This window comes from Empidonax traillii, unplaced genomic scaffold, assembly GCF_003031625.1.
Source record: "Empidonax traillii isolate 1590-97213 ecotype Southwest subspecies unplaced genomic scaffold, ASM303162v1 scaffold33:size3420811, whole genome shotgun sequence".
Taxonomy (NCBI): domain Eukaryota; kingdom Metazoa; phylum Chordata; class Aves; order Passeriformes; family Tyrannidae; genus Empidonax; species Empidonax traillii.
This window is the reverse complement of record NW_020955226.1, coordinates 3042995-3068843: the sequence shown is the minus strand read 5'-3', so window position 1 is coordinate 3068843 and position 25849 is coordinate 3042995. Positions and strand designations below refer to the sequence as shown.

The following is a 25849-nucleotide window of genomic DNA, read 5'->3' as shown; positions in this document are numbered from 1 at the left end:
ACCACTTTTTTCCCCCTTCTGAATGCTAGATCCTGAGACCAATTATCAGAAGTTACTGATCCCATTTCACATATTGACAGTGTTAACATTTTTTGTCATTGAAACATAAAAATTGAGAGCTATTAGATAACTCTTTTTTCAAGGGATATTTTTTCCTACAGGCAGAAATAGTATAATTCAAGGCACAGAGAGATGTGTTCTTGACATTTAATTTGAATATTTTATGAAGTTGCTGCTTGAAGATACTTGTTATTGCCCTGATGCTAAGAGGCTGCAGCTGATATCGTGTATCTATTCCTAGTTTATTTTTAAATAAAAAGTAAGTAGAGTTAAAAAGACTGAAAAATTAATCTGTGTTACTTTGCAGAAGTAAGCTAAGTGTTGAACGTGGTCACCTGTCACCTTTACTTGTGGAGACAGCAATTTATATCTCCAGGGGTGGAGGGTCTGTAAATTACTCTTGTTAGATCTGCAAAATAGATATGTTTGGACTTATCAAATTGGGTTGAAGGCAGCTTCATGTGTTTTGCATAATGCATCATGCTTAAAGTTCATATTGTGAAGTTGTTTTGCTGTGACAAAAATATGAAAATACAGTAGTAAGGCTGGCAGTGTAAGCAAGTCTTGGTTAGTGTTAGTCCTGTGTTTTGGCAGAGAGCTGAAGGGCCATTGCTCACTGTGATTCTTTAGTAGTGCTTAATGCCTGTGTTTCTTCTGAGACTGTAATTGATACTTCTGAATAGTCCAGTAAATATTAATGTCATGTTAAAAATACCTCTTAGTTTGAATGTAATCCATCCTGTTGTTAAAAGTTACATTGAAGTAACGAGAAAGACATGAAAAGTTACAGAAGTCTTTATTTGTCAGCTTTTGACCAGTTAAATTCCCATAATCTTATTGCTGCTTTGAGAGGTGATAAAATATAAATTTGGAAAAAAATACAGGGGACATGTCTAGGACAAGATGAGTTCCTGGTAATAAACTTCAGAATATTTTGTGGTGTTACACGGTGCTAAATCATTTTCAATTTACAAAAGACTGTTCAAATTTTCATTTCATTTGGCTAAACCAATTGCATGTTAAGTGGCACATGAAAATGCTTGCTGGTTATGGAATTGCCAAGAGAACAATCAAAATTGCCCTTTTGTATAGAATACTACCATAAGTGTAAGCAGTTATTGAATCAAAACTGTTGCACCTTTCAAGTATCCTAATTTGATCATTATATAGTCTGAGTATCAGATTACTTGCCTGTATGATAAGTTTATAAATTTTGTTCCAGACCTTTGAGAAGATCTGTAATACATCCTGGGATCACAGAATCATTTAGCCATATTATGCTCTTTGACCTTTCCTTGAAAGGGTTTTGTAATGTTTGAATTTGGGATTCGTTATAAATTTGTGGAGTAGTAATAGGTGTTGAGTCCTCTCTGCTTCTCATTACAAAATTAAATGTTTTGAGTATCTTGCTAAAACATTAATTGTGCACTTCCATTTTAGAGTAAATTTGTCATCTGCTGTACGTGATTCTCTGCTGTTACATTGTGCTTATCACGTTGTGCTTATCGTTCCTTTGTAATGATCTTAATTGGTGTAGCCAAATGGAAAAGGTTCTGTTTATATGAAGTATGAGGAAATGCAGAGCTGCTTGAGATTAATGAACTAAACCAGTATTAAATCACTACAACATACATGCAAGTGATCAGTCAGGTCTATTTTAAACATGCAAACAACTTGCTAGAGGTTATTACCAACAGGTGTCATTACCACTGCATTGTTTGCTTTGGAAAATGTCTCCAGCTTCTGGTATTGACAAGACAAAATGATTTGTGGCTTTGTATCAATCAGTAGTATTGAAGCTTTCTCTGAAAACAGGTGTCAACTGTTTTGAAACAGACTGGAGGTGTTGCCTGAGGCATTCTTAATAAGGGAATCAGTTTAGCTGAATGTACTATAGTGTATACTGATGCACATGTAAAAGCAAAATTTTTACACTGAAGTTACTGGTATAAAAGTGGCCATCTTGCCAGTATCTTGTGAGTGTGGGTTGGTGTTTTAAGTAACATGCAACAGATGAGTCTAAACACTGTCCTGGTTTTCTGTAATTTTTCCCCCTTTTGTGGCTTAAGCTAAAACTAAAAGGTCGTTTGAATTTTGAGACTTTTCTACTGAGCAGAGTAATTTTATTAGTCTTACATGAGAGGAATAAATTGAAATTTATTTAAAGAAAAAAAATTTATTTGAAATAGAAGTTGCCTCCTTAGCCCTGGAAAAAGTTTGAAAACTATTCCAAGTTCTTTGGAGACATGAGAGATGAATCTGTGAGATTATAATGCTGGTCCCCTCTTTTTGGAAGCAGCTGTTGTTTCACTAGACAGTTACTTCTAGGAGTAATGTTTTGTTTGGGTGAGGAGGTGTAGTCCTTCTTCTGCAGCTTCAGCCGATTCAGTTGTATTCACTTCCCAGTCACCTCTTGCAGTGCTTGCAGTTCCTCAGTGTAGCCTGCATGCATCCTTGTCCCCCCATGCAATTCGGAATAGGAGAACAGAGGGAGCTGGCAGAGTTTGTTACTGTAGCTGAACAAACGCGTCATTTAGAGGGAGTGTTCTGTTCTGTATAGAACAAATAAAAATATTTTCAGAAATTTTTTTGGGCTGAAGTGCCAACAATGTGTCTGGGCTTTACTGGACAAGTAAAGACAGCTCTTTTCCTGGGGCAGTGTCTTTCTAAGGCAAACATGGAAACAATGGGTGAAAAGACATCGTGAAAGGTTTTGTCTTGGTCAGTATTTGTTCATCCTTGTAGAAACTTGAGGAACTAGAGCGAGAATAACGTTGGACCAGAAAAAAAAAGCTTCAGAAATTGAGGCCAAAAACTTGTATTGGATGTGAATATGACTGTTTGGGAGCGTGGCTGCATTCTGCTGTGCCCATGTATTCAGGATGATTTTCCAACTGGGAGAAGAGATGCTTGTAAATGTACCAGGGTTCGTTACTGTGAAAACCAAGGAACGCTTAGCCAGTTTGGTTTTTTCTCTTGTCTGTGCCCAGTAGTAAGAATGTTTTGGTCATAGAAGAAGGTTTTGTCTGACCTTGTGAGGAAAAAGTGAAAAGAAGACTACTTGTGTATATTGTGTCAAAGCCTTTGGAATTTGCCCCTGAAAACATAAGTGATTGAAAGGCCTATTTTTGCTGATTTATAAACAAAAAGTTTGAATTGGTGATAATCAAGCCTTTCAGGCCAGGAAAGCTGTTCACTTTCTTCCAGCAACAAGGAAAAGTGGCATATCATGTCCCTACACATCACAGGAAAATTATACTACGTACACAGAATATGCCAATGCGTTTTGGGGAATTTCAGGAATTCATTGCATATGTTTTAGAGTTCATTTGGCTGCACAGTTAAAATACAGCACTTATTGCACAGTAATTTCAAGCAGAAAAGATACATGGTCAGGGCCAGACTGTTGCCACATTAATTCATGCAACCTGTTCCCAGCTGCCCTTCTTCCCCTGTGTTCCTCAGTATCCTCAAGCCTGACTGTCCAGGTTAAGATTGCAGCAGCAGCAACTGTTTCTGGTTGATGTCCCTCCCCTGTGCTCCTCCACCTTTCTCCCTCTTCATCTGATGACACCTGTGTGTCTCAGGTGATGGGGGAGCAATGCTTCCTGAGCGCAATGATGGTCTTTTGTGGGTGACTTGGATGGGGCCCTGAGCAACCTGATCTAGTAGGTGGCATCACTACCCACCCCATGGTGGTTGGAACTAGAGAATCCCTTCCAACCCAGACCGTTCCATGTTTCTTTAATTCTGTTTTCAGGATGTGTCCCCAGCATGCCACCATCTTGCAGAAGGTGTGGTGAGTGGATGCAGGTAGAAAGTGGTAGACTGATGGGAGGCAGTCTCTTGGTCGCTAGGATGTTTTCAGACTGTGCAGTGGGCTGGTAGCCTATAGCCAGAAAACACAGCATACACACTTTCATTGCTTTACTGCTATTTGTTGTGGTCTATTTTAATGTAAACTACAGTATATTTATAGATAAAAATAATAAACCTAAAAAAAATAGTAAATGTTTCTGAATATGAGGGAATAAAGTTTTGTTTTTCATAACTAAATGAACAAAATCCAAAGTGACTATATCTGTGCAGTTTGCTGGTTTTATGTGCCTTCCTCCAAAATGTGGTGGTCAGTAATGACAGTTGCAGATTGCTGTGGATCATGCTGTGCCTCTAATAGAGTTAGATTTGTAAGGAAACAGAAAAATGGAAAACAGTCATTTATTGGGCTATAGTATAGAAACATGGAAAGGTGACTTTGAATCCTAATGTTTTCAGTATGACCTCCAACTCGTGCTCTGTGCTCAAGAGGGCTATTTCAGAAATTTTGGAAAAGCAATACTTGCTAGAGCTGTCCAGACACTCAGCTTTGCTAAGCCACCTAAATTCATACAATTTTTCCTGAGAAAGACAAACTATCCGTGTTTCTGGAAATGCACAAACCTGGAATTTATACTGCAGACAATAATCTGGAAGGAACAGTATTCAACCTTGTACACATTGGCATTGATCCTTTGCCTTATTTAACTGAGAACTTTAATCCATGTTAGAGTAGTTTGCTGTTTTAACAGAAGTATTGAAAAAGTGTCAGGGATGTTGCTGTTGTCTAGCATGGCCTTGTTTCTCTCTTGGATAGTTCTAGCAGGTGTATTAAAGCAGGAATTGGAGTATTTCCTTCTTAGGTTTCTTGCTGTTGCTTGGACTGTACAGAAGATGCATTGCCAGCTTTCCTAGCTGTTGAGATACCCCATTTCACATTTCTTTTAATTTGCTAGGAAAAGAACATAAATGTTAGATCCCAAAATCTGGTACTAAGAGACCTTTTGGCTTTCTTGGAGAGGCAAATTTCCTCACACTGTTGCCTTCAGAGTGTTTGGGAATGTCCGTTAACTGGAATATAAGATTGCTTTGATTTCCAGTAGGGGGGAAAAAAAAGACAGGGTAACTTTGTATGATGCTTCATAAAAGAAAGTATGGCTTCCTTCTTGGATTCTGATAGGAAGTGATGGTGGGTACTTTTGTCACTTGATCTGAGTGTTTTCGATATGTTACAGACCAGAAGGTTGATGAAATAACTACAGTTTTGTGAAGATGTTTCTAGTTTCTTTAAAATGTAGATGCTGTGGTCAGAAAAGAACCCAGTAATTTTACTGATATTTGGTTGAATCAGTCTTCTATCCTGGTCAAATCAGAAAATAGGCAGCAAAATTCAGTATTTATAATATCAGGAATGGAAAAGGCTCTGTGAAAGCTTCAAGACCACCAGTTTTTATCCTAAAAAAGATGCACTCCTTTATTAACAACTTTTGAGACCCAGTAAATAAAGGAGTTAGAATTGTGAAAACTATGGTGAACTTCAAGTTTAAAAGGGAGAAATCTAGTCTATTAGATTTCTGCAAATTTTATTGAAGTTATCATTTGCTGTAAGAGAAATCTTCCCTCTACCTCTGGGGAAACTCCTGGTGATTCTTAAGACATTCTGGTCCTTAGACTTGCAATATGAACAGCATCTATAGCCTTCTAGACATCTTGGGTAACTGTCTTTCCTGCCAATAATTGAACTCACAGAAATATAGACTTTGTGACAATATATGAAACTATTACTTTTAGCTTTGTATCATGCAAAAAATATTAGATGTAGGCAAAACAATAAAAAGTTTAATTTTAATTTGTAGGGATTTGTGTGAACCCTTTAAAGGAGGCCATACTTCTTTCTCCATCTCCATCTCCTGTTTCTCTTCCTCATGTGTGGATGGTTTCTAATCTGCAACTTAAGTCTCTTTGCTTTCTTTTCTTTGGTAGTTTGTCTTCTGTGTCTTTCTCGTTCAACCCATGGATCCTGCCTGCAGACAGTTCGCAGGTTTCTTGGTTACTAATCTGTATGAACAGTTTAGATCCTCTGCACAATAACTGACTTTGTCTTAGCGAGTCTGTGGACAGTGAGGGACCACTGATATTACTCAGGATGCACCTAGGTAATCTTACAGGCTACCTGAGAGAACAGATCTAATGGGAGAGGCAATTAATATTCTAGAATACCAGACAGAGAGGCATTCTGTAAGTATGTTTTGGCTCTGAAATTACAAACCAAGATGTTCAGAAGGTTCAAAAATGTACTTCGAGTATTGTGGTACTAAATAATGGAAAATACTGTGTATACTGTAGTATTTAAGAATGCTGTTGTTTTGTTTGCCACCCTATAAAAGCTTTAATTACATGATCGTTTTGTTTTTCAGTTTGACTCTAGCAGAGTATCATGAACAGGAAGAAATTTTCAAACTTCGATTAGGACATCTCAAAAAGGTACGGGCTTTTTTGATCATGACCAAAACCATAAAAACCAAAATAAGGAGAGGGCTTGTTGAGAGCTGTCTGATCAGAAACTCTAACACTAAAATTGCTGTACAGCTTTATGCCTAAGATGGTTTTCGTTTTCTTTTTGTTCTTGCAACTTGCCATAAAAACTGAGAGGTGAGTAGTAGTGAGTCCATCCAGTGTAACACTGTACTGATTCCTTAAATCCTTAGAGCAGTGGTAACAGTGATGACACCACCAATACTGCTCTTCCCTTTCTACTTCCTGAGCTCTTGTTTCAGAGCTAAGAGAAGTCAGCAAAGTTTGTTATATGGAGGTTTTATGATAATTTTTTGACCTTTAAAAAGGTTTACTTTACAAACCCTTGTATTTCTGAATGAATATAATGTTTTCATCCTTTGCAGTATCCACTTCAGTTGTTGTCAGTTAGCATAGTATCTATCACAAGAGAATATGATTTTCTTACTTTTACAGAAAATCCTTTCTCTGTATCTTGAAATATTTTTGCAGTCAGATATTTTACTCGTCTTTGACTCTTGAAAAAAACTCTTCTTGAAGCCCATCATTCCAATAAATCTGTGTAGTGAGATAATTATGATACTAACAAACTATTGCTCATTCAAGCAAAGCTTTTGAGGAGTAATTTGTAAAAAGGAATGCCATTTGAAGCAGACAGAAACAAGAGCGAAAGAAAAGCACCTGTATCTGCTGCGTAGTAGTTCTTGGGTTGCTCAGTCAAAACAGGCCATAGTGTTTTTCCCCTTGAAATATTGCAAGAGTCTGTTTCAGGCCTGTTCTCATCAAATGTACAAGACACCTCCTATAAATCCTACTCTAATAAACTGAAGCGGACCCTGTGAGAATGCTGTTGCTGTTTTCAAAGAATATGACAAGAAAATACCTGAGTCTGCAGTAGGGAATCTGCGTGTAACTTGTTGGCAACAGTGAAGTGGACTGCCCTCATAGTTCATCATTGTTAATGCTTTAGGAGTAGCGCCAGCTTCACATGAAATTGTTAGGAAATTCGGGGTTTTTTTTACTTTAACTGTTTTGAAGTGTAATGGAAATTTGAAGTGATAGGTGAAGGAAGCTGTTACATAGTTGTTTAATTCTGGAATTTCGGTTTCACCTTGAGCATCAGTTCTGGAGTACTTTGCAAAAGAAGAAAATTCCTTAACTAAATACCAGAGGGGAAACAAATTCTACTTCTTAGCAAGTTATATTTGAGTATATCTGAAAATAATAATAAAAATACATTCTTGCATTTTGATTCTTATGTGTGATACAGATTTTGTCATTAACTAAGGAAAACAATTTTATTACTTTCTTTTTAAATGACTGCATGTCTTTCCTGGTGCTTCTTTGCTAGTTATATTTATTTCTTCCTTCCCTCAGCATATGCTGTTTTGCTCTCTGCTCCTCTTCCTTTTCATTCTCCAGATGCTTTCCTGGTGCTCTTATTTTTGGTGCCCTGTACATACTGCCACCACCAGTTTTCTTTTCCTTCTGCTACCCAGGAAATTCTTTTCCAGCTAGTGGCTTTGGTCCTGGAGAGAGGCTCTTGTTTTCTCACTTCCTTTTATATAGCAGTGACCTGAGGCAGCTAAGCTGGTTCATTCTTGCTTAAAGGTATTCACAGCCTGAGTGTCCTAAATAACAGCTGGAAACAATGCAACCAGCCAGTTCTCTTTGGACTAACATTGGCCTATGAACTACATTTTGAGAACCACTGAATTGCATAATATATGAACAAAAAAGTCCAAAAGAGGCATAACTGATGGATATTTTTTTTTTTTGTCAGCCTTTGGGAAGAACATAGACAATTGTGTGTGTATAAGTGTGTGGCCATTGTTGGGGGGAGAAGGACTAGAATTCTTTATGAAGGACTACTGGGTTATGAGGAACTGCCTGTCATTTCAGGGTATTTAACACAGAACTGCAGGGAAGCATCTAAATATAAAAAAAAAAGAGTTTAACGTTGTATAAACAGGAAAAAAACCCCTAATTCTTGACATCGTAGTTTAGGAAGAACAAATGGTCCACCCAGATCTGCTAGCAGATTAGAACTACTTAGTCCAGTTTATAAATTATTAGGAATTTAATTTCATTTTCTGAATGAAGGTTCATCTCATGTCTTGCTTTTGGATGAGAGTTTTTTCCATGGCTTATGGGGAGGGTTTCAGGATATCCACTGAAATCATCTAGTTTGGACTCCTCAGCTCATAGGATATGTGGTCATTTAATGTGTGGTTTAGATTAGCAAATGCAGTTGTTGTTTCAGTGTATGAGTCTATGATATACAATGTTTGAAAATACTAGCTTTAGGCCATTTTCTCTCTGCTCTGCTGACTTCTGCCTTCATCCCCTAGTGCTATGACTTGTTACCTGTTGGGGTAACTCTGCTACATATAAAAGAATGCAGGAGTTTGTAATATTGTTAAATTGACCACGTGTCCAAGATGGTGACTCTGACTTTGTGTAATCCTTCTTGTTCCCAAAACCCCTCACTGTACCTTGGAATGCCTAAGAGATAACTGGAAACTCACCTATTGGCTGTTAACCCTTTCTTGTAATTGGTTGGTGTGTAACACCTCCTGAACTCCCAGTGGTCACTTTGTAATTCACCCAAAAGGTATTTAAGCTTTTACCACAACAATAAAGCTCTCTCTGCCTGTTCCCCTGCTACCTGGCTGTCGGCTCCGTGGCTCTCTCTCTGGGGGACAGTGAGCAACCGCGGGGTAAAGGCAGGGGCGGGGAGGGAGCACTCCCCCCCCCCGGAGCTGGGGGCAGAAAGCCTCTCGCCCAGGGATCCCCGTCCTGTCCTTCAGCGTTCGCAGTTACCCTGCTGCTTTTACCAGCACCACTAAGTTGTAGTCACAGAATAAATTGTGTTGGAGAACTGATCTAGCTTCTTTCAAAGATAAAATATTTATTTTTTTGTGAATGTTTGCGTCTTTTTTTTTTTTTCCTTCTGTTTTGTTTTTTTTTCTTTTCTTTTAAAGAAAAGATTGATCAGTATTCCAGTTTGATTTTCTATGTGGCTGTGCAAGAGGCTGTGCCAAAATCACAAGTGACCATGAGGGGCACTGCTACTAAAAAAAAAAATGTATCAGACGCCAGGCCTTTTTTTTTTTTCCTTTTCAGATAGAATAATTCCATAATTACGAGCTTTCTGATACGAATGAATTTTGTCTCCCCTTTCTTCAGATTTTCAAGTTCTGGAGGCACTGTCTGTAATAACTACAGTGTCTTTCAATGAAGTATATGTTTTTCAGTTTGAATATAGATACATAGATTTCCACAAATTAGACATGGTGAATTCTTTTCTTTATTTAGAGAATATGAATAAAAAATTATTTTGTTGTTCTCTAATACATAGCATAAAGATAAGATAAAATTAAGTGCTGAAATTAGTTAGGGAATGTGCTCATACCTCATATACTTCTTTTGAAATTGCACTTAAATCTTAGGCAATACACATTCTGCATTTGTAATTTTAATAACAAATGTGAAAATCTTTCTAAATTAGATTGGTTTTCCTGTCTTGTATCAGCACCTTAAGAAGATTTCTGCTGTAATGTTGTACTGTTTTCTTCTTTTTCTTGATTTGAACTTCAGCCTCAAAATATTTTAAATGTCTTTTCTTAATATGTCAGTTTGTACAATATCTGTAACTGCACATATCTCAATTTTTTTTTTTTTTGGACATGAATTTCAGACCGCTTCCCAGATAATTTATCTCCTTGGCTGAGGTACAAAACCCAACTGCCTCTTATTTCAGATAGCATCCCTACAGTGCAGAACAAAACTGTGAACATCCCATTACCTGTGAGTTCATGAACAGAAAGGTTCCTTGAAACAGGCTTTTGCCTTATCTTTCTGAATTTTTCTAGCTTTAAGAGAAAAGCAGTGCTTTCTTCTAGTTCAGCAGGGTTTTGTAATGTAATGTTCCTTCATCACCACTAGTACTGATGAAGGAGTAAAAATACCCTTTTCAAACGGGAAGTAAATGAGCTTTTATATTTCCTTCTTTTCATTTGCAGGAGGAAGCTGAAATACAAGCAGAACTTGAACGTTTGGAAAGAGTTAGGAATCTTCACATAAGAGAACTGAAAAGAATAAATAATGAAGATAATTCACAGTAAGATACTGTCTGAATTTTGCATATCTGTTTTTAAAATACTGCTCTAAAATAGCACTTTACAGAGGAGACTTGTTCGTAATTTTTTTTGGTTCTCTGTTTATGTACATATTTTAAACAGCAACTCATTTTAAACTTAAAAAATTAGAATTATAATTTGGTAAAGTTATTAATGGTTTTGTTGAATATGCAAGAAATAACGTATATACAGTTTATATTGGAGAGCTAAAACTTGCTGCACCGTATTACTGGGCTAAAAAAAATACTTGTAAGAGAACCTAGTGCAGTTCACTTAGCTGACAATAATGCAAGAAAATGGCAGGGAAGTTTGCTGCAATTTTGGGCTGCAGTTAAAATTAGTTTTGGTTTTATGGCACTGTAATTTAATTTCTACTAGATTCGGGTACCTAGCAGGAAAAAGCCATATTACTTTAAATGTTACTCTACTTCACCTTGAATAGCAGTGCATCATGTTAAATTGTTATTTAGTATTAACTATTACTGTGTAGATTTGAAAGTAATAATTACGTAACTTAAAAAATTAAGTCTGTTTTCCCTGATGGTGAATACAGACACACTTCATTTTCACCAACACTTTCAGTGGGCGCTGTTGCTTAGAAGGAACAGATTCTGCCTCTCCCTGCCTACTTAGCCCCGTTTCTGTGCTTGCAATGGCATTTCTTTACTGAACAGATACTGGAAATTGATCCAAGTTAAAACCAACTCCTGTGGTCAATATTTTTCTGGATTAATTTTAACCCTGGATCAATTGCCTGGTCTAATTCTCTGCCCCAGTTGCAAAAATGTTTATGCTGCCATGGGGAGAGAGGGCAGTGCAAGGGTGGAATGAGCCAGGGGGAAGGACATGATGGGACTGGACTTCTTGCTTTCTACACTAGGAAATGCAAATGAAACAGTAGCCTTAAACCTTGTGGATTTTATTTTATTTTTTACTTTTTACACACAATAGAATGATGTATACACTAAAACACTAAAAGAACTAGATGTGAAATTTTGCTTAACTGTTTTAATGGTCCCCGTACCTACGCTGCAGAAATACAGAAATTTTTTGTTACTGGGTGGCTTTGGTGCTAATTTGTATCTAAATTAGTGTTGTGTTTTGGATATGAGAAATCATGGGTCTTGATGCTTACACAGTAATGGCAGAATATTTTCTTTTTAAAATAAGTGTCCTACAACAAGTAAACAAGTAGGTTTAAATAACAACTTTTTTTTTTTAATCTTCAATGTTTGCATTAGAAGAAGGGATTTTTTCTTTTTAAAGGATTCTTCAATAATTGGTAATAAATGGCACAGAAAAATGACAGGCTTTGGACTGTGTAAATATTGCCTGTGTGGGGGAAAGAATGTCCAAATTACAGTTGCAGTTGAAAACAGTTACAGGAGATGGACAAACAGGATACTGCAGCTTCACTGCTCACTGTCTGTAGTTAATATTGACACATTTTATGGTCCAGAACAAAAAGCTTTAAACTGTGTTTTCATGGTTTTGTGGGAGTTTAGACAAGAATTTAGAAAGTGGCCAAGCCACAGTTTCCAGTCATCCTATGGAAGAGAGAAGCAACGGAGAAGTAATTTAGGTCTGTTGCCTCTGCTGTCTTTCCTGACATGTCTTGGCAGTCTGGCTGTTTGGTAAGGAAGAGGGTTCTGAGGCAAAGCAGCTGTTGGGTTCTGGCTCAGATCCTGCTGAGTTTTCAGCTTCCTGCTGTGGTGTGAAACTAAGCCTCTTTTCTTGTTCCAGCAACAAATCCATCTACATATGGATAAACCTGTGTGTCTACAACTGCACTGGGATAACAGGACAAGTTGAGAGTTCAGGTTAGGGCTTCCCTGTGTGGGTTTGGAGCCCATGTGATGGGGTGCAGGTTCTTAGCCATGGAGGGTAACAAAAGCAGCAGTGGAGAGGGAAGGTGGTAAGGTTCACAAGATTGGCCCTACTAGAGGCACATGTGTAATAGAAGGACCAAGAAATGAACGTAAGTTTATTGAGTGTGGTTTTAAAGAATTGGATTACTGGTCACATGACATCAATTGCCTAATGATGCTACCTGAAAATTTGTTATCTCTTCTATGTTGAATGCACCATAAACCGTTTATGGGTTTTCGAAAAAAAATTTAGCATTGAAATATGTTATCTTCATAGTGAATGAAAAGGAAAGCTTTATGTCTAAAAGAGGAATAGTAAGCAAGAATATGCATCATATCTTGACTACCTGTGACTGTACCTCCAAAACTGTTGGGAATATGGAAAGGTGGGATAATCTATTGGCGGACTAGCCCTAAACCCTTTCTTGAAGTTTTCTATGGAATAGAACTGGCAGCTTGCCCTAGATTCATGAGTATAGTTGTCTCATTTTTGTACTAAAAATGTGATGAGTATTCACCTCTCTTCCCCCTGATTGGATGGGAGCATGTATTTTGTCTTCTGCATATTTCAGGAAAGAGTATGGTCCTTTTTCTTTGTCCTGCAGCATCATTTTGTGTTTGGAAGGAGTGTTTTCTTTTTGCTTTTGCTTACAGTGTGAACAGATATTCAGTCCTTTGGTGTGTTTTCCCCATATTGCCGTTTCTGATTTGCTTTAACTTCTTAGTGTTATATAAAATCTATTTTGTGAAAAAGAGAGAGGAACGGGTGTGGTCATGTTTTGTGTGAAATTGGAAGAATATTGTTCTTGTCTGTTCTAGAAGGGTGAAGCGTGAGACTTTTCTAAAAATTGACACAACAAAGAGAGACCCCTTGTATCACATTTAAATTTAAGCATGCTTTTCTTGTCCTCAAAAAATTAGAGAAAAAAAAGATTTACAGAATTGACTGTTCAGTGACAGTTTTGATACCATTTGTACACTAAATAGTCAAAAGGTACTGAAATTGGTCATGTTGTATAGTTGTGCCAAGAGTTTCACGTGGTGTAATGTTGCTCGGCATATTGTATGTAGCTTGTAAAAAGAAAATTTCATTTGTTAAGTAATACTAAAAGATTTGCATTATAGATTCTCTTTGTGTACCTGAAATAGAATTAAACAATCTTTTTTTTCTTTTAAGATTTAAAGATCACCCCACATTGAATGAACGGTATTTGTTGCTCCATTTACTTGGCCGAGGTGGCTTCAGTGAAGTATACAAGGTAGAGTTTGTTGAGCCTGATAAATCTGGTGTTTGAACCATGTACATTTAATTTTTGGGGGACGGAAAGGAGTTTAAGTAAGTAGGATTGTAATGTGATGTACTCTTTAAAACACTGGTTGAGCAAACTTCGATTAACCTCTGGAGTGGTAGGTGGCATTACTTGTCACTAGACTCGTGAATTACATGCCAGTTTTTTCCCCCCTCTTTGTTAGGTGTTGTTTTTATTACCTTTGGTTATAACTTTCCCCTAATTGTGTGTTTCTTTTTTAGGCTTTTGATCTTTATGAACAAAGATATGCTGCTGTGAAGATTCACCAGCTTAACAAAAGCTGGAGGGATGAAAAGAAAGAAAACTACCACAAGTAAATATTAGTGACTTACGCTTCATATGTTAAGCTTGATAGCATTTCATTGATTATGGAAGGTTAATGTATCCATCTTCTTTTAGACATGCCTGCAGAGAGTATAGAATACACAAAGAACTGGATCACCCCCGAATAGTTAAACTATATGACTACTTCTCCCTGGATACAGATACGTAAGTAAAACTTAGCCAGGATTTCAGGGTGCAAGGACCATGCACTGCTGTAATGGTTTTGGGCAGAGCAAGAGCTGCTGCAGGGCAGCCTCAGAAGGCTGCCATATCTTAGACAAGTTTCCAGGACTAAATGACATCAGGAGCATTAATGGCCGAAGTGTAGCCCCTGGTGACTGGCCTGCACCTCTTTACATGAAATGTGTCACCTCTTCATGGATAGTTACAGTGTTTTTCTTCTGAGAAATGTGTCTACTAAAAATAAAGGGGGTTTTTTAACCTACTGCCAATATGGATGCATTTGCTCTTCTAGAGTATGAATATTCTGATTTATGTCAGTTTTCATAAACTAATAGTTACACCATGTTCTAAGAACAATTTAATTCATATAGTTTAATATTCAGGCAGCCATTCTTATACTTGTCAGTATGAAACTAGGTTGTCATGTCTGTTTCTGATTATGCAGTGTGATACGTTATTTAATTTTGTCTCTCTGACTTCTGCTCTAGATTTTGCACGGTGTTAGAATACTGTGAAGGCAATGACTTGGATTTCTATCTCAAGCAACATAAGTTGATGTCAGAGAAAGAAGCTAGGTCCATTGTAATGCAAATAGTAAATGCACTACGGTATCTCAATGAGATCAAGCCCCCTATTATACACTATGATCTTAAACCAGGTAAGAGAGAAATGTTACGATTGAAAATGTAATTTATTTTTTTATCCTTTATTTTGTTTGTAATTCCTGCCTCAAAGAAACTAAAATTATCTTCTATAAGTTATTGTAAACAACTGAAAAAAATGTGTGTACTTTTCTTTCTAGTTTCATTGTCAGAGTGATCTGCCTTTTCTGTGGAAAGTGATTGTTAAAACTTTTCTACTTTGCATTATTTTGATTTGAATTTTTATGAAAAAATCATGTAGCTAATAGATTCATGCATTGGTAATCAGTATAAACAGATAACATCATTAGTTGGTTCAGCTCTGCCTGGTAATTGTGGAATGCTGGTATGTATATAATTTTCCCCATATGTTTGTCTTAACTTGTGAAGGATTGAAATAGGTAATCAATGACTTTTGGCATCCCAGCATAAGCACTCCAAAAGAGGACTTTACAGAAGGCTTTCTTTACAATGAATAGTAAACACTGTTAGAAATGATGTATTCTGCCTTGATTCCTTGACCTTTGTTTTACCACCTTGCATGAATGATGCATGTATTCTGCATGTGCTTTAGTCTGCTGGACTTTCAAGTGTGGGGTTTGTAAAGTAACTCTTTGCGCCAGGCTGTTTGATTAGTGCTGTGTAATAAATTGTTCATACAGGTTTCTCTTATGGAATTGTACAGAATGTATTCTTAGTCTGATTGCATAACTTTTATATCAAGAAATTATTGTCCAGCTTTAAAACGTAGAGTAAGATTTGTAGTATCACGGCAATTTCTTGCTAGAATTTTGTGGCATATGCAAGCCCTGAAACCTGTAGTGTAGGATTTGTTCTGGCAGAAAAAGAACAAAACTTCATGGTAACTGGTATAATGCTGCATTTTGGTGTTTCTTTGCTGACCAGCCAGCTCGCAGCTGAGAGTGCCATTTCAGATCATGATAACCTAGAGAGTTCCTGAAACTGCATTGAAACATTTTATAGTCAAGTTACTCTAGACTTGAGCATATCAAGATGATGTAGAGTTATCACCCCTCATGAAGTTAGATGTTCTTAAAAATTGAACCTGGTTTTGAAAATAAAGCATTCTTCAGCTGTTCTGAGCCAATTTTTTTTTTTTTTCCCTGAATAGGTAATATCCTTCTTGTAGATGGAACAGCATGTGGAGAAATAAAAATTACTGATTTTGGCCTGTCCAAAATAATGGATGATGATAGCTACGGGGTGGATGGAATGGATTTAACTTCACAGGGAGCAGGAACTTATTGGTGAGGCCTGCTTTGATTTTGCTCTTGAGACTTTGGGTCATGGTTCAGATTTTGTAAATGCTCTCATATAAATTGAATTTGATGAGAGAACTAGGACTAAAAATATTACCATGGATGACAAAGAAAGGGTTTCGTGCAGTACTGCTCATGTTGATATTCCCAAATATTACAAGAGTAACATACTAAGCAAGATAAGAGAGTGTGAGTGTGTGGTGTAATTTTTTATATGTATGTGTGCGTATGTGATGTGTTGGTGTGTATATGTAAGTCATCATCATGGCTGGGCTTCGCGAACGAAGATTTGAGAGGGGCTCTACCCACGCTTGCTACAAGTGCGCTGATGGCTAAAAAGGCCAATGCGAGGTAGACAAGTCCGGTTGCAGAACGTACAGCAGAAAGACTCCCCAGTGTGGAGATGATCACTATGATTTAGAAACATGGTTTCCTCTAAAGAAGCAGGTATTTAATCTTTGGCTGCTGGTGGTTGAAGACATTTGACAGAGCTATGATGATTAAGTGTGGGTGCTTAGTACTTGGAAATCGTAGACCAGGGATTACCAACAGGTAATGCCCTTAGGACAAAAGACTATTCACTCTTCCATCCTAAAGGTTAATGACAGCTCAGCAGCTGTGATTTGTTTTCTGTGTGCATTTGCCTGCTTGTCCAAAACACTGAAGTTTTAGAGCTGCCCAAGAACAGGAATGACAATAGGCATTTCATTGCTTACAGATAATCCGTTTTTAGAATTTGGTCTCTGAAGATGCAGTTTCTTCATGGCACAGTAGCCCTTTGAGCCTGGGTGCGTGGTAGCTGTGTCAGGGTGGGTGGATTAGAAAGCCTACATTGGCCAGGTTGCTCCTTGTCAATTCATTTGCTCTTTCTCTCGTCATTGTGACTGTAGTATGATCAGTCAGGAGCTGAGACCTAACTAAACAGAGAAGCCATGGTCATTCCCATTTGCTTTGCAACTTTTCCCATATTCAGAAGTTGCACGTAATGAAGTTTTTGCCTTTTTCTTCAGAATTTTTGAGAAAACATATTCTTCCACAAACGCCACTGTGCACATGCTGGGAAAAGGTGATTGTTAAAGCACTTTAGAAGTGTTAGGCTTCTGCTAATCTTTTTTGTGTTTTACCTATGTAAGCACCACTTTAAATATTTTCTTATAGGAAAGTATGTAAAAAAATACTGGCCTTTGGATTTGAATCTAGGATGCCACAGACACCAGTGGTGCTGTAAATTGAGAGTAAAAAAAGATCTATAGCCATTATAGGTTCACAAAGAGTCTCTGCATTTCTAATTCATGCTTTCTCTGAGCCCAGAATCATCACTGAGGAGGCAAATACTTGGAGTGAGTTTGAGATGGGGAACGAGTCTGTTCAGAATACGTTGTACAAACTGTCAGCAGCATAGACCTGGAAGGGATTTCTTCACTCACTGGGTCTAGTTACCTGCCTTTCCGGGCAGTTAGGTCACATAATCTCTTTTGTAAACTTACAGACGTTTGTATTAAATTTAGTTAGTGTTTTGTCCCCAGTAATCTGATTTGAAGTGTCTTCTGTAACCTCAGTTCTCTGATCATTAGAAACCTAATCCTCTAATTTACAGACTGTGTTTATTTGTGGCCAGTTTATACTTGTTTGTTCCTGTGCCAACACTGTCCTCCCTCAAGTAGGTTGTTTCCCTTCCCAGTATTTGTTCCATGGTGTTTTTATAGCCTTCACTTTTTCTCCCCCCTGAACTGTAGACTCTCCGTTCTTTAGATCATTTTGGTAACCTTCTTTGCACTTGTATCACTTTAAGCTCATTTTTCTTGATTTTTGAAATCAGAATTGTAGATAAGCATTCCAAAAGAGAGTGTTTGATGCTGTTCAGAATGTTTGCACTCTTAACGCTTTTTCTGCTTATTTCCATTTTTACAAATATTTATTCAGAATTTCTGTGTAAGTCTTTCATGTTGTTGATGAAAGAATGCCTGGTCTGACTTGCTCTAATAGTTTATATGCCTTTTTCAGTTTTAGATACTACAGTGAATAATCACTTAAATTGATACATTTGGAAGGTTTTGTTTGTTTTTTAAAGGAAGTTTCACTTTGTCAGTTCTTCTAATTCAGAGTTGGCACAGGAACTTCCTCAACTTTCAGTTCTCTAAGTATTCCTACAGGTCATAGGGCTGTAAATAGCAATCACCTTTGTCCATCATATACCCCTCTGGGTAACTTCATCATTTTTACTGAAACTTAGGTAAAGAGTCTTTAAGCCATATCTGCATCTTCTTTGATTCCTAACCAGGCCTTGCTGTAAAATGCCCTGTTTGGCTCTCATCTTTCCTTGCTTTGATAGGTTGAGAAAGGTCATATTTAAACTGGAGTCCCAATTAAAAACAAAGTGATAGTTGGTGATTTAGGTAAAAAATGCTTGTATTGTGCTTGTATGGAAGAGACTCCCTGACTGACCATACAAGAACTGTAATGTCAGTTTTGATGGGTGTGCCAGGTGTTGAAATGCAGATTATAAGGCAACTGTAGAGCTGTCAGAAGATCAGAGATGTGTACCTGAGGTGTTTGTGCAGTTTGATAACTGATGTTCTAGTGATGCCATACTTAAAGACACTGAGGTGCATGTTTTGTTTTCCAGGTACTTGCCTCCAGAGTGTTTTGTAGTTGGCAAAGAGCCACCAAAGATTTCTAATAAGGTTGATGTATGGTCAGTTGGAGTAATCTTTTTCCAATGCCTTTATGGTAGAAAGGTAAGGAAAATGTTTGAAAAATCTAAAGAATTTTAGTGTAAATGCCTATTTTCGGTAGACTGAATTACAGTCATAAAGACGTGAATTTCCATGGAAAATTACTGGTGTTACTTTTGGCGGTGTGCACTGATATTGCAAGAAACTGGAAACTGTTGTGAGCAACTTTATTTGCAGAATGGTTAGCAGTTTGTATTAACACTGCAACAACTTACTATAGCATAAACACTTCTTAAATTAAAGCAGTTGCATAATTCTCATGAAGAAAATCATGTGCTTATTTTTCAGCCATTTGGCCACAATCAATCACAGCAAGATATTTTACAAGAAAATACAATATTAAAAGCCACAGAAGTTCAGTTTCCTGTCAAACCTGTTGTAAGCAATGAAGCCAAGGTAACTTTTTATATCATCTCTGAGTAAAACATTCATCTTAAAGGATTCAGCTGTAAAATTGCTGTTTAACCCAAGAATTTTATGGGACATAGTAACTAAACACGTAGCAAAACATAACAGAGAACTAGTATTTTGGTATTTTTATTTAAGCAAGCTTATTCTGGGAGTTCTCAAAGTCATGTACTTCAAAGCAAGACTATATATATATTCCAAAAATATGCAAGTGATTTTAAAGTAGGCCACCTCAAAAATTGTCTGCTTTGCTTTTTCTCAGAGGACCTTATGTGTCTCATTCAGGGCTGTCTCACTAGAAGTTCTTGTGAAATACTTCTGCTGATAGTAACAAGCTCTTTCTGAAAATAGGGAATGTTATTCTCTGCAGCCTTATTGGCTTGAAGAACCTGGAGCTTAGGACTGCTAACACTCTTCCCATTGAAAGGTCCTAGTATGTGTGTATTAACTCAAAGCCGAGTTGGGAAACATGAATTCTTAATCTTAAGAATCTGGAAGGTATTGTGATATTGATTCAAGAAATAAAACTACCATACTAATTGATCTGCCACAAGGGTGTAGAGGGCAATGTGGCCATTATTTAAAAATCTTAGTAGTATCAAACTTCTCTACACAGACTAGCTATTCAGAAACAGATTAAAGTGGTTTCCCAAATGAATACTGCTGTGAGCATCTGTAACATAAATCCAGTTCTGTGAGTGTGGAAGAATATGTTATCTATGCATTACTTGTATGTAAAAACTCTCCCTATTTTTGAAAGACATGTTCATGGCCAGATGCAGTAGATGTGCTCTTTGAGGGAAAAAAAAAATAAAAAGCCAAGATAGTCAAATGCCTGTTCAGGTTTCAGCAACTAATTAAATATACTTAGATTTGGGACACAAGCTGCAAAAAAATTAGGAATGTTAAGATTCAGCTTTGAAAGATAAAAAGGAAAGAAAACCTATTACTAGGGGCTGTAACTTCCCAAGAAAATAAGTCTTTTGGGTACATAAACCTGCTGTTACAAGTTGTGGTATATTTCTGTTGGTTGTGTTTTCTAAAAGTAGTGTTAGTGAGAGAGTTGCAGTTAAGGTTATGAAAAATTGGTTGAAGAATTGCAGTTAGTACTAGGTTTTTATTTTTGGTTGAAGTTTTTGTTTGCGGTTTGTTTTTTTTCACCCCCATTTGGAAAACCTATTTCCCTCAAGTGCAGTTGACAGATAGGCATCATGTAATTGATAACATTACATGTTAACAGTTTATATCCCTGTCTTTTAACTTTGCATTTCTTTGTCAGTTACGGTTTTTATGGAGAGGATGTCAGGAAAGAGTAGGCAGTTCAACATGGAGAACTGGCAGCTTTTTCATTCTCTGTGTATTTCATGCTCTGTTTGTTGGAAAGACTAAAATAAACTTCTGGTCTTGTCTCATATTAACATTGTCATAATAGCTTTAAGAGAGAGGGAGAAATTACTCTTTGGAAATGCTATAAAACAATTTCAGACTAACTTGTAAATGCAGGCCATTTATGATGACTGTGTAGAATCCAAATTGGTTTTAGATTTATAGGCCTGGCAGTTGGAAAAGAACAGCTTGTAAACTGAAATTCTGATTTGGAAAACATGGAGATGAAATAAATATGGAACCTGAAAGGACTCAGTTTTCAGACTGTAATTGTCCTTTGATCCTCCTCACTTTTTCCTATTTTGTGCAGTGGTCTCCTTTGCTTAGCATTAGTGGGTCTACAATGCCACAAAATCATGAAGTATTTTAAAAACATTTTAGACACAAACTGTTACTCTGAGGATCTTGCAAACAAGTCTTAACAGTTCAGTTGTTATGAAGGATTTATTTTGAAGAATTTGCTTAAAATCTCTATGTTCAAGAACGTGAATATATAATAACAGATGTGCACTTATATTAACAGATTTTTATTTTGTACCTTTTTCATGTTGGATATGTAAATGAAATTCTAGGATGATTCTTTGGAACTTGTATCACTTCTTTTTTCCTTTAATCTCCAGTTTTTAATTGGAGCAAAGAACAAACAGCTGAACAGATTTATCAAAGAAGAGATATGTAATTCTTTTAAATTAAGTTCTAAATTAAGTAATAATGTGCTAATCAGTTCTGTAGCAATAATAAGGATTTTCTATCATTAAATGTTGAAGCCCAAGCTCTCAGGAGACCAAATGTTCTGTGTATGCTCGACATAAGACTTGACAAACTTTCAGCACAGGATGATTGGCCTACACTGTATGGACCTAAACGTAGGATAACGGAGTGAGTCAGGAACAGTCCTGAAGTTAGCTACAGTTTTTCAATTAATTAGGTAACTCTAAGCAGGTGGGATTGAGTTTTTCCTGGGAAGAGAGTTTCAGCAAGATAATGGTTGCTTAAATATTCTTCATTTTTGCTATACTCCGTTATGGCATATGTAGAAATGCCTGTGTTTTCAGAAGTCAACTAAAGCGTTGGAATTCTGTCCCTGCATAATCTGGCTATGTTTCACCACTCAGCTCAGTGATTTTAGAAGCTCATTAGAGAAATCATAAAGGTCTACTTCTTCATTTCTCTGAAACTTACTCCTTTTTTTTTTTACTAGGCTGTTCAGGCATAACACATGCAGAATTCCAGTTGGGGGAGGTGCACATTTACTTGTAAATGTAGTTCCTAAACATGGAAATTGATATTTGAAATGTGATTATTTGAAGCCAGTTAATTTACTGATGTTTTCTTTCTGCCGTGACGTTCCGTTTTTTTCATTGGGCTTAGCAGTAAAATTCATTTGAACTGAATAACTTAATAACAGGAATTTGTTTAAAATCTAGTTTATCCAGGAGGACTTGCATATTTGCCTGAAAGCAGAGGTAAGTATTTGGAATGGTGGTGTAACTTTTTACATGTCTTTTCTAGGCCTTTATCAGACGCTGTTTAGCATACCGAAAAGAGGATAGATTTGATGTCCACCAGCTGGCTAACGATCCTTATCTTCTCCCTCATATGAGGAGATCGAATTCTTCAGGAAACTTGCACATGACTGGGCTAGCAGCATCCCCTACGCCACCTACTTCAAGCATTATTTCGTACTGAAGTTTCTCCAGCCGAGGAATAGGATGATCCCTTTGTGTAGTTTCCTGATGCAGACTTGAGCTTGAAAGCATTTGAGTGTTTTTACACAGGACAAGTTTGATAACTGTGTTTTCAGACCGAAGTCCTCCTACGTAGTGTCATTTGTATGATTGGAATGGATCATGGACTGTGAATAAATGTACCCTTCTGAGAAACACCGTTAAACTTTGAAGGATGACACTTCCTGTTACAAACTAACAGGTGTACCGTGTTTAAGACTGAAGAAAAGGTTTTTAGTTTTTTTTCTGGGGAACATTGTAAATAATCTTTTTAATACTTAAAATACATTTGGTGGATACTGGAAAGTTCTAACATGAAGGGTAGTTTTTCATTATTTAAATCAAAAAGGGTAGCGAGCAAATTTGAAAACACAGGAAAAATTTCGTGCCTGGTTATAAACTAAATGAACTGCCATCTTTCCAAGACATTGATCTTTTGAAACCAAAGTAAGGAGTGGGAGATGGTGAAAGATGTTCTGTATCAGATTTCTCAGATAAAAGTGGAGTACTTTGTTTGGCAACTCAGGCTTGTACCTCCAAAAATGTGGTGGTGTTTCACTGAATTTAGATTGGAAGGGTGATATGAAATTCCTGGTACTTACTTTTCAAATAGATTGCTAATTTTGAAATCCGTTCAGTTTTCTAAAAATACTACACTTATTGTAGTATCAAAACTCATGAAACCTTCCAGGCTTCTCATAAAAGCAAGCAACAGTATGAAACCAAATGCAAACAGGTCATGTATAATGTTCTATGCAGGAATAATGATAAATTCCCTTCTAGCTCTATTGTAAATTGTTGTACAGATGTCACATTTTCGGTTAAATTTCAGCAACTTATTCCTGTACAAATGTTTAAAGTATGGCTTTTTCTAATTGGATATTGTATTTTTTTTAAGTCTCCCTCAAGGCGCTTTTAATTGCTGCTAAATGATGTTGCTTTTACTTTTACAAAAGAATCAAATGACCTCCTTAAGGTGCAAGTCAACTGTACGTGTCAGAGAGATTGAGAGTAGGCAATCTGTTAACAATCAAGGCATGTCAAACAGATCTGTGTTGGCAAAATACAGTACAGTTCTTTAACTCAGTTTATTGCGTTCTCAACCTGCAGAGCGCATTGATACTAGATGTAGAAGTTGCTCATGGTTATTCTCTATTTCTGGAAGTTCCTATCAACAAGGAAATGTTTCTTGTGGCTTGTACAGACATTTTAAAATGTGAAACATTTTCTAACTGCCTTGTATGGTAGAAACTTATTTTTCAGAACAGTGTATCTCTCTCCTGTTCACTATTCTTTTTACTATCCCGTTCTTGATGCTGAATACCTATATGTAATTTTGTCCATGTTGCAGGAAGAGGAGGCTGTATTACCACAGGTTTTCATTTAGTATTGTACAGTTAAACTGTTGCTCTTGTTTCTGATGTTGCAAGCCATTTTGTTTTCATTGTATATAAAGAAACGTTAACTGTCTCTTTAAGATGCTGCTGAAATTGTAGAGAATGTAGCCAAAACAGTAATAAACAATGGCAGTTGGAATTTCAAAGTTTTCATGGTGTGTTTTTACATTTCAACAGAGGGCAAATCACATAACTGTATCACTGAGCTACACTTAGTTATTTAAAGCACACTCTTTGTAATTAGAAAGAAAAGGCCAATAATACAATAATTAAGTAACACTGGAGGTGAAGGGGAAGGATCCCATGAAACTTAAAACATCTGTTGTAATGAAACTGCATTTCACTGAATAGATCTCACAGAAACAACTCTTAAGTACGTCAGTGATCCTTCTTTAATTCTTGAGCTGTGGAATAAATAAGTTTATAGAATGACTAAAAACTTAGACTCAAATAGAGAACTGGGACTGCATCCTTTTCGCACTGTACAGCACGAGACGGTGCAGAGTGTGAGGAGAATATGCTATAACTGTAAGCTCACATTAGATTTCACTCCATCTTATTCTGCACGTGTCATTAACAGAAGTTAAATCAACTGCTTTGCCAAAGGAAAATATGTACCATTGTGTAACTGTTTTTATTTCTCTGGAATGTGGTATGGTTACCCTTAGTAAAGGTAAGTTAGGCAGTGTATCAGAGAACTACTTAAGTAGCTGAGAATTTTACAGCTACCTAAAACTAGGAAGGTTTATATATAGACTTGCTTTTCCTGTGGTTAGCATCAGGCTGTTGTGGCTAAGTTGGCTCCTACTTTACAAAGTTGGCTTCTACTTTACAAAGACATGTTTCTGAAACGTAAACACTCACTTTAAAAAAAGCTTCATACAGGTAAAAAGAGAGTCACCATCTCCTCTTTAGAATCAAAGTTGAGAGGTTATACCTCGCAATACGCACAGTTGTGTTTATTTAAACATCTTGCAGTTCCGTTAATGAAAATTTTGTATCCCCACATGGAGTCATTCTGTGGTCACAGGAAGATGTCTGAGTTGGTGTGTTTGGTGACTGCCATTCAGCAATTTATGCTTGGGATAGAAGTACCCTTGAGGTTGAGTCCAGGACCCTGAGTTACTGGAGGAGTTCTGATTCACTTCTAGGTAATTCATGTATCAGCTGATCAGTCTGTATTTAGTGCCTGTTTCTCTAACTTCACTATGTATCATCCATCATTAGGTTTCCTAAGCTTTCTCCTGATTTAACAGCAGGTAGACAAAAGAAACTAAGTTAAACTTCATCACGCAGTTTTCAATGAATCTTGGAAATAAAGCCTTCCTTTAAATTAATGAACACTTTACTGGAAGATTGTAAAATATAACGTTGCTGTATAATTAAGAAAAACCCTTTTACATATGAAACAGGTGACTGTAAGAGAAGTTCTGCACTTTTAACTGATTGTAGTGCTACAGGTTGATAGATACCAGTTCTGTGGAGGGTGGTTAATATTTTGATTTTCTGAAAAGTGCTTTTAGCCCTCACAACTAGTCGGGAGGAGCATCATGGCAGCCCAAGCAGGTGACTGCGTGTTTTAAAATCAGCAACCCCGGAAAGGAAAGCATGTCCTGGAATCTGAAGCAACCTGAGTTCTCCTGCTCCAGCTCTGATGTCTTCCCAAACAGAAAACCAGGTGAGAAAACCAAACATTTTTCTCTGAAGGCAAAAAGGGGGACCACCAGCCTGGCTGGGTCTCTCTTCCCCATCCCACAGCTCTCGCAGCCAAGCAGGCCATGACACATCCAGCCTGGGGAGAGGATGTAGATCCCCAGCAGCGCTGCTGCTTCAGCCTTGCTCTGGATTTCAGCTTTCCTGGGGCTGGAGCTGCTGCTGTTGGGGCAGAAGAGCCCCAGCACCGCTGGGCCCAAGCTGGGCGGGTGCAGCGCTGCTCCTGCTGTGCTGTGTAGCAGAGTGGGACAGGGAGGGAAGGAGCCTCTCAGAAGTGTCTTTGGGTCATTTATTTCTCTTCAGAAAGCCCTGAGGACTTGCTGCTCTTCTCCAGAAGTGGGACAT

General features: G+C 37.3%; 1 protein-coding gene across 3 annotated transcripts in view; it reads left to right on the top strand.

Moving 5' to 3' along the window:
• The window catches only part of TLK1 (tousled like kinase 1), a 69338-nt gene extending 45401 nt beyond the window's left edge, over window positions 1-23937 (top strand). For all 3 annotated transcript variants that reach the window (XM_027911578.1, XM_027911576.1, XM_027911577.1), the window contains exons 12-21: window positions 6294-6360; window positions 10416-10513; window positions 13578-13659; window positions 13932-14023; window positions 14110-14199; window positions 14706-14875; window positions 15991-16126; window positions 18765-18876; window positions 19162-19269; window positions 22180-23937. In XM_027911578.1, the coding sequence (XP_027767379.1) occupies window positions 6294-6360; window positions 10416-10513; window positions 13578-13659; window positions 13932-14023; window positions 14110-14199; window positions 14706-14875; window positions 15991-16126; window positions 18765-18876; window positions 19162-19269; window positions 22180-22356 (1132 nt within the window). In that variant the 3' untranslated portion in view covers window positions 22357-23937. The remainder of the gene's footprint in view (window positions 1-6293; window positions 6361-10415; window positions 10514-13577; window positions 13660-13931; window positions 14024-14109; window positions 14200-14705; window positions 14876-15990; window positions 16127-18764; window positions 18877-19161; window positions 19270-22179) is intronic.
• The last annotated feature ends 1912 nt before the right edge of the window (window positions 23938-25849 follow it).